Here is an 8877-nt window from a genome sequence, read left to right as displayed (position 1 = left end):
ATCATGTGTCACTATTTTTCCTTGATTACATATTTTAAAAATAAAAATAAAATAGTACTATATATATATATATATATAAATAATTAACAATTTAGTATGCTTAAAAATAGTAAAAACTACATAAAATGTACCACATATTACAATAATTAATTAACAATTATTTGACACTTTAAATTCTATCAATGCCATATAAATTAGGATAAAAAATGTAACATATAATATTTAAATATATTTAAAAATACTATAAGTAATACTATACATTACAATAATTAACAGCTTCATTATTTAAAACTTATATACAAAATTTAATTGACTCTCTAAATTCTATTGGTACCACATAAAATGGATTATATGATAAACATATATTGTTTGAAATTGACGAAAAAGAAACTATAAATTACAATAATTAACAAAATAAATCTCTCGACTCCAACAAATCTATCAATTAATGCCACATAAATTGGGACATGGCAAATAACATATATTATTAAAAAATTAGGTTCAAAATGTACTATAAAATACAATAATTAACAACTTAATATATTAAAGAGACATATAAAAAATGCTTAATATTTGAAATTCTGTATGTGCCACATAAATTAGAACAAATAGAGTAATAAATATTACTTTCAAAATTATGTTAAAAAAAAGTACTACAAATCACAATAGCTAACAATTTAAAATATTTTTAAAATCATATAAAAATTTCAATAACTTCTCAAATTCCATAATATGACATAAATTTTAAAAAAAAGTGTTATAAATCATAATAAATAGTACAATATTTAAACTACTTTAAAAGCATTATAAATTGTAATAAATAATACAACAATTTAAATTACTTATTACTTAAAATTTAACGACTTAAAAATATTTTTTTAAATGTATTAAAATTTTGGTTAATTGTCAAAACTTTACATGTGCCACATAAATTGGGACATGGAGAGTCACACATATTTTTTTTTTAAATTACATTAAAAGTATTCTATCAATTAACAACATATATTGTTTGAAATTGACGAAAAAGAAACTATAAATTACAATAATTAACAAAATAAATCTCTCAGCTCCAACAAATCTATCAATTAATGCCACATAAATTGGGACATGGCAAATAACATATATTATTAAAAAATTAGGTTCAAAATGTACTATAAAATACAATAATTAACAACTTAATATACCAAAGTGACATATAAAAAATGGTTAATATTTGAAATTTTGCATGTGCCACATAAATTAGAACAAAGAGAGTAATAAATATTATTTTCAAAATTATGTAAAAAAAAAGTACTACAAATCACAATAGCTAACAATTTAAAATATTTTAAAATCATATACAAATTTCAATAACTTCTCAAATTCCATAATATGACATAAATTAAAATAAAAAAATAATATATATTGGGGCCCGTGCTGGCACGGGGTCCTATATTTAGTATTTTATAAGTGATGACTATATTATAATGAAGTGTAGGTTTTTTATATTTATATATACAAAAGTTACTTATTTGTAGAAACACTTTTTGAGAATAAATTATTAGAAAAATGTTTTTAAATATGATAATTTGTGTTTAGTTAATTTATTTGAAAAATATTTTTGATAAATATACAAAAGTTACTTATTTGTAGAAACACTTTTTGAGAATAAATTATTAGAAAAATGTTTTTAAATATGATAATTTGTGTTTAGTTAATTTATTTGAAAAATATTTTTGATAAATATACAAAAGTTACTTATTTGTAGAAACACTTTTTGAGAATAAATTATTAGAAAAATGTTTTTAAATATGATAATTTGTGTTTAGTTAATTTATTTGAAAAATATTTTTGATAAATAAATTATATTTGGCTATTTTTTAAAAGTACTTTTAAGAGTCAATTACAAAAAAATAAAAAAAAGTATCAATGTACTTTTAATATAAAGACTAATTTATGTGTATTATACGTTTTTGTAAAGTATAGAAACAGGCCGAATTCCAAAAATGTATTCCCTATTTCCTTTTTTTTTTTATTTGTCCTACTTTTATTATTAGTCAATTTTAAAAATGAATTGTCTTTATTGTGAAACTAATATATGTACACGACTATATTATGTGATATAGTCAAATATAAGGATCTTAATAGTTTACATAAATATTAGTTTTATCCTTAATCATGTTTAGTTATATAGTGTAAATAAGAATTTTTATTGTATAATTCAGAAAATTCTCAATTTAAATTTAGGTGGTATTTTTTGAATTTTGAGGTTTTAGCTTTGTTTCTGAGTACAAACATATAACTCTTATGTATTTGAAATCTAAGTTAAAAGTATTATAAATTACAATAATTAACAACTTAAATTCGTTGAGTTATACCAAAATTACTTTTAGTATATAAATGATTTCGTTCATTACCAATAATTAACAATTTTAAAAATATTTTTAAAAATTATAATAATATATTTCATACAAATAAATTTTAATTGACTTAAAAAGATTAAATTGTGTCATATAAGTTATGATGAAGAGTATATAAAGTTGTCTTAACAAACTCTCTTAAGATGACCAAAAATAAAAAAGCAACTCAATCAATCATCAAAAGAGACCCACAATAGGCCCAAAACCAATTAAGACACTATCCAAATAACATTAGTCAAATAGATTGTCAATTAGGAAACTCTCTAGAAATCTATTCAACATCTCTACCTGTCAAACATCTTCATGGTTCAATTTATTGGTCATCTATTGTGGTATCTTAAGTGACTCTTTCGATCCTTCTTTGGTTGTTGTTGACATTTACCGATGATAAAATTGAACCTTTTATTTTTCTGTAAGTATTTTATAGAATGATATATAAGAAATATGAGAATTTAGATATTTTGTGGAGCTATTCATTTTTATGTTCATTTATAAAAGATTATACATTGATTTTTTAATGTAACTTTTTTCATCATATTTTTTTACTAATTAATGGTTTCTAATAATTATAATTTTATATATTGGGAGGCCGAGGCCGATATGATGTCTCGATATCCTCATCTCTTTCCTTCTACCCCTAGTCTAGCTTGAGGGAATGAGTTCCTCATGGTTTACTCTTTGGGTGTCATGTGTCTTAGATATTCCCATGATTTCCTCATTTATGCATGTTCATGAAAAGCTTAAGTTTTGAGAAAATGAGTCAACTTGATTGAATTCTACATGTTTACGTGCATTTTAGTATGAGTTGCATATAGACTTCATGTTATGATGTTTCGAACATGCTTTAACTTGGAGTTGATGTTTCCTTCTCGGTTATGTGCATTTATATGATTGCATTCATGATTAGGATGTTAAGTTTAAGTTCCTACCCTCATTATGATGTCTTGAATCTCATTCGAGGATGAATGATCCCAAGAGGGAGATAATGTAACACCTCGGATTCAGACAAGGGAAAAATATTCATTTCGCAATCAATTAGGCAAAGTAACTCGAGGACGTCGAACGACTTGGCGATCTACCGAGTAGAACTTCTCGCCTTTTTGAATTGATTTCTGCATCCAGTGTTCTGAAACTTTAGGCGAGCTGGATCGAGCTCACCGTTCTATTTGGTGAGTCGCCAAGGTGAATTTTCCATCGCCTAATTAGCTTAGTCCAGGAGCCGACTCACTGGAACTTTCAGCAAGCTAAAGGCTCACTCGGCGAGGCACCGAGTGGCTTTTGGCGAGCTCCAGCGTTTCTTGTTTCCAGTTTTTAAGTTAGGGACTTTTGGGTCTTTTCAGATTATTTTAATTCAATACCATGTGGTTTTACACTTCACCTAAAGACCTATATAAGAGTTTTACCCCAAATTTCCCCAATTTAAAAGGATTCTCTCAAATTCCTAAAAGAAGAACAAGTCTCTCTCTCAAATATTTCTCTCTCTAGAAGTTGAAGAAGAAAGCTAGGGTTTTCAAGACAAGTCTCAAATTCCACCATTGAAGTCAGGCTTTTGGCATTGAGGTATGATAGTTTTCATTCATGGATTCCTTCCATTCATGGAGTTCCTAAACTCTCTTATTTTCAAAGTTAGAATTCCCCAATTGAGCTAGGGCTTTCTTCTATGATATGAGTTCCTTTAATTATTGATCTAATTGATTGATTTATGATCTATCGTGAATGAATTGAGTAAATCTCATGATTTTATGATGATTCCCCATGAACCCATGTAATCCCCATGTTTTCCAAATTATGATGATATGATGTGGATCTTGGATTATGAAAGAAGATTATATGAAATCAAGCATAAATTGATAGAATTGCATGAAATTATGATGAATTTCTATGAACCTATGTCTAACCCATGTTTTCTAGATGTTGATGATTGGAAGTGGGTTTTGAACCTTGAAAGGGTGAATTATGGAATTATGCATGTTCTTATGAAATTTATGTAAATGTTTTAAGGATGCTTTGAGAGTGAAGTATCAATGATGATGATGTTGTTGTGTTGGTGAAAGGATTTCTCATATACACATGAAAGCATGATTGTGAAAGGTTTACTCACATAATAAGTATTCTAAGGTTGAAAGGTCTTCTCACCTTTGGCTGAGCAAGTGACTAACGCGGAGTTTAGGGCTGCATTTCAAGTATTGGCTCACGCCATGACGGCTCAAGCCAATAGGGAGGTTGCGGTTCCCGTGAACCCAAATGTGGGTACAACGACATCTAGAGTGACGGACTTCACTAGGATGAATCCTCCAAAGTTTCATGGTTATAAGGTTGATGAAGATCCTCAAGAGTTCATTGATGAGGTTTACAAGGTGTTGATGATCATGGGAGTGACTCATGTGGAAAAGGAGGAGTTGGTCGCTTATCAACTTAAGGGTGTTGTTCAAATTTGGTTCAGTCAATGGAAAGAAAGGAGACCGAAAGATGTGGGTCCTCTCGATTGGGAGAAGTTTAAGGTTGCTTTCCTTGATAGGTTCTTTTCCATTGAGATGAGGGAGACAAAGGTGCTTGAGTTCATCAACCTTTGTCAAGGAAGTATGAGTGTGAAAGAATATGTTTTGAAGTTCACACAATTGTCTAAATATGTTCCTACAATGGTTGTCGATCCTAGGGCAAGAATGAGTAAGTTCGTTTCGGGTGTGTCTGAAAAAGTGGTTAAAGAATTTCTTACTGCCATGCTTGTTAATGACGTGGATATTTCTCATCTCATGGTTCATGCTCAGTAGATCGAATAGGAGAAACTTAAGGAAAGGTCTAGGGAGGCAATTATTCGGCATCTCGAATCTCCACATCAGGTTAGTATTTTTTTGCTATTCTATTTTTTTTAATTATGTGCTTGAATTTTTATTTTTATTTGTTCATAATAATAATTTTATTTTTTACTATCTACTTGTTACAATGAAATAATTTAGAATTCATTTAATTGATTAAAATTGTCCGCAATCCTCTATTATTTGATCCTCAATTACTAATTGTGCAGATCAAATCATATTAGTCTAAATTTTTAATGGAAAGGTATTATTCTAAAAAAAATTACAAATGTTCAAAGCCAATTTTAACGACTCAAGCTTCAACTGACTTGGAAGAACAAGCTAATGAGTCAAAAAAATATCGGCAAAGTGAAGGAATTGATTTAAATTCATTGCCAATTGATCCTGGGGAAAGATTACCTATTCAAAAATATCATCCAAATGATCATGATGCAATAAGGAGGGCATTTCTTCAACAAGGGTCCATTCCAATCTCGAAGTCATATGTTTCCTACCAGATTTATGTATAGTAAATTTCATCGCTTTAATGTTGAATGGTTTGATCAATATGATTGGTTGGAATATAGTATAAAAAAGGATGCTGCTTTTTGCTTCTATTGTTATTTGTTTGAAGATGAAGATGTTAATCAAGGGGGAGGACATGCATTTTCAAGTATAGGATTTACAAGTTGGAATAAAAAAAGAAGTTTGAATGATCATATTGGTGTACCAAACAGTAATCAGTCAAAAAAAAAATTGTGAAGATTTGATGAGACAAAATCAATCCATTCAAAGTGTGCTTGCTAAACAATCTGATCAACATAAGTTAGAATATCAAACTCATTTAGAAGCTGCCATTGATGTCATAAGATATCTTTTGAATCAAGGATTATCTTTTCAGGGACATCGTGAAGATGAGTCACCTCTTAATAAAGGTAATTACATTGAACTTCTTGAATGGTACACTAAACGATGTGATAATATTGCTGATGCATTTAAAAAGGCTCCAAAAAATAATCAGTTGACTTCTCCATACATTCAACAAGATATTATTACTGCATGTAAGATGGAAACAATTAAGTATATCATCAAAGATTTAAATGATGATTACTTTTCAATATTAGTTGATGAATCTCGTGATGTGTCATTCAAAGAGCAAATGACTATTGTTTTAAGGTACGTTGATAGAAAAGGAAGGGTAATGGAGAGATTTATTGATATCGTTCATGTTCGTGATACTAGTGCATTGTCTCTAAAAAGGGGAATTATTGATTTGCTAGCTAAATATTATTTAAGTTCATCTTATGTACGAGGACAATGTTATGATGGAGCAAGTAATATGCAAGGAGATTTAAATGGGCTAAAAAAATTAATTCAAAAAGAAAGTAGAGGTGCACATTTTATTCATTGTTTTGCTCATCAACTCCAATTAACTCTTGTTGCAATTTCTAGAATATGTGATGAAGTGCAAGAACTTTTATCATTGACTTCTGATATATTAAATATGGTTGGAGGTTTTTTCAAGTGTAGAGATGAAATTCGTGAATCACAAGCCAAAGAAATTGAAGAAGCACTATAGAAAGGTGAGCTTGAAACTAGTAAGGGTTTGAATCAAGAATTAGGTCTTGCTAGGGCCGGTGATACTAGATGGGGTTCTCACTATAAATCCTGTAAGAATTTCATTCTTATGTTTGGCCCTATTAATGATGTACTTGATGCTATTGCTGTTAACACATGTTTTGAAGAAAAGTGCAGAGCAAAGGGATGTTTAAAAGCATGTTTAACATTTGAGATTGTCTTCATGTTGCATTTCATGTGCACTATTTTAGCAATCACAAATGAGCTTAATACAACTTTTCAAAGGAAGGAACAAGACATTGCAAATGCCATGATACTTGTTGGAGTATCAAAAAATCGACTGCAAGTATTGAGGGATAACGGTTGGAATTCTCTTATTGATGAAGTGTCAAAATTTTGTACCAAATATGATCTATTGACACCTAATTTTGATGAGCTTTATGTTATTCTTGGAAGATCACGCTGGAGAATTGCAAAATACACTATTTTACATCACTATCGTGTTGAAGTATTTTATAAAATTATTGATTGGCAACTTCAAGAACTCAATAATCGCTTTGATGAGGTGACTATCGATTTGTTTCTTGGAATCGCTTGTTTGAATCTAGTTGAATCATTTTCAAGCTTTGAGATGGAAAAGATATTGAAATTGGCCGAGTTATATCCTGATGATTTTGATAAACATTCTATGGTTGATCTTCATTCTCAGCTTGAGAATTATATAATTGATGTTCGGGATCATGATAAAAGGTTTTCCAATCTTAAGGGACTCAGTTATTTTTCCAAGAAACTAGTTGAGGCAAAAAAGCATAGAACTTATCCTCTTTTGTTTCGACTAGTGAAATTTGCTTTACTATTGCCAGTTACCACTGCTACAGTTGAAAAAACCTTATCTGCGATGAAATTAATTAAGTCTGACTTATGAAATCGAATGGACAATGAGTTTTTTAGTGGTTGTTTGGTGCCTTATATAGAAAAGGAAGTATTTAGTTGTGTTTCTAATGAGGATATTATGTATACCTTTCAAAATATGAAATCTCGTAGGGGAGAACTGTAGTTATGTACTTGAATTGAGTTTTATTATTGTGATTTGAGTCATTTTTTTCGAATATAATATTATTGCAATGATTTTTTCATTTTTATTAATTATTGACAAAGGTTATCCAACAAAAATAATGGTCTAAAACCAATTTAAATATAAGGCCCTATAACTTCTTTTCCTTTTTTTTTCTTCATTTTTTTAAAGATATTAATCATTTATTTTCAATGCAATCTCATGCTGAATAATGTTGTATAAAACTTTATTTAATAATATGAAGATGTGAATGGTTTAATTTAAAATTTTAAAATACTATCTAATTAAAAGAGGCCTCAAATTTTTGGAGGCCTAAAACAAAATTTTCATTGATTTTCTTCTTGAGTCACTTTTGTCCCTTTAATGGTGACACCGCTTAGAAATAATCTTGCGTATGCCACTGGCCTTACTAATACTTGAGTGATAGCTGTTATTATATGCAAATTCAATTAAAGGCAAGTGATTATTCCAATTACCCTTGAAGTCAATTACATATGCCTTCAACATATCTTCCAAAATTTGGATAGTACGCTCCGCTTGCCCGTCGGTTTACAGATGAAAGACCGTACTAAGCTTAACACGAGTACCAAGCCCTTTTTAAAAATATTTCCAAAACAGAGAAGTGAATTGGGTACCACGATCGAAGATAATGGACAAGGGAACTCCATGCAACCTAACCATTTCTCTCAAGTACAGCTTAGCATAGCCCTTTGCCGAATAATAAACCTTGACGGGGATGAAATGAGCCGATTTTTTCATACAATCTACTATAACCCAAATCGAGTCATGTTGCCACCGGGTGCGGGGTAAACCAACAATCAAGTCCATATTCAAGTCTTCCCACTTCCAAGTAGGTATACAAATGTCTTGGGACAAACCTCCCAATTTGTGATGCTCAACTTTCACTTGTTGACAATGAGGCTTGGCCACAAATTTTGCAATATCTTTCTTCATCCCATTCCACCAATATACCTTTCGCAAGTCATGGTATATCTTGGTGGCTCCTGGGTGAATGGAGTATCGAGAACTG

The 8877-nt window shown here is 29.7% G+C and overlaps 1 protein-coding gene across 1 annotated transcript; it reads left to right on the top strand.

The window, feature by feature from the left end:
• Positions 1–6881: 6881 nt before the first annotated feature.
• Positions 6882–7697, top strand: LOC107061479 (uncharacterized). Its single transcript, XM_015310762.1, has one exon. The coding sequence runs from the start codon at positions 6882–6884 to the stop codon at positions 7695–7697; it is 816 nt and encodes a 271-aa protein (XP_015166248.1).
• The last annotated feature ends 1180 nt before the right edge of the window (positions 7698–8877 follow it).

Source organism: Solanum tuberosum, unplaced genomic scaffold (assembly GCF_000226075.1).
Source record: "Solanum tuberosum cultivar DM 1-3 516 R44 unplaced genomic scaffold, SolTub_3.0 scf00137, whole genome shotgun sequence".
NCBI lineage: Eukaryota > Viridiplantae > Streptophyta > Magnoliopsida > Solanales > Solanaceae > Solanum > Solanum tuberosum.
Note: the sequence above shows the minus strand (reverse complement) of the source record. Positions and strands in the feature narration are given on the sequence as shown.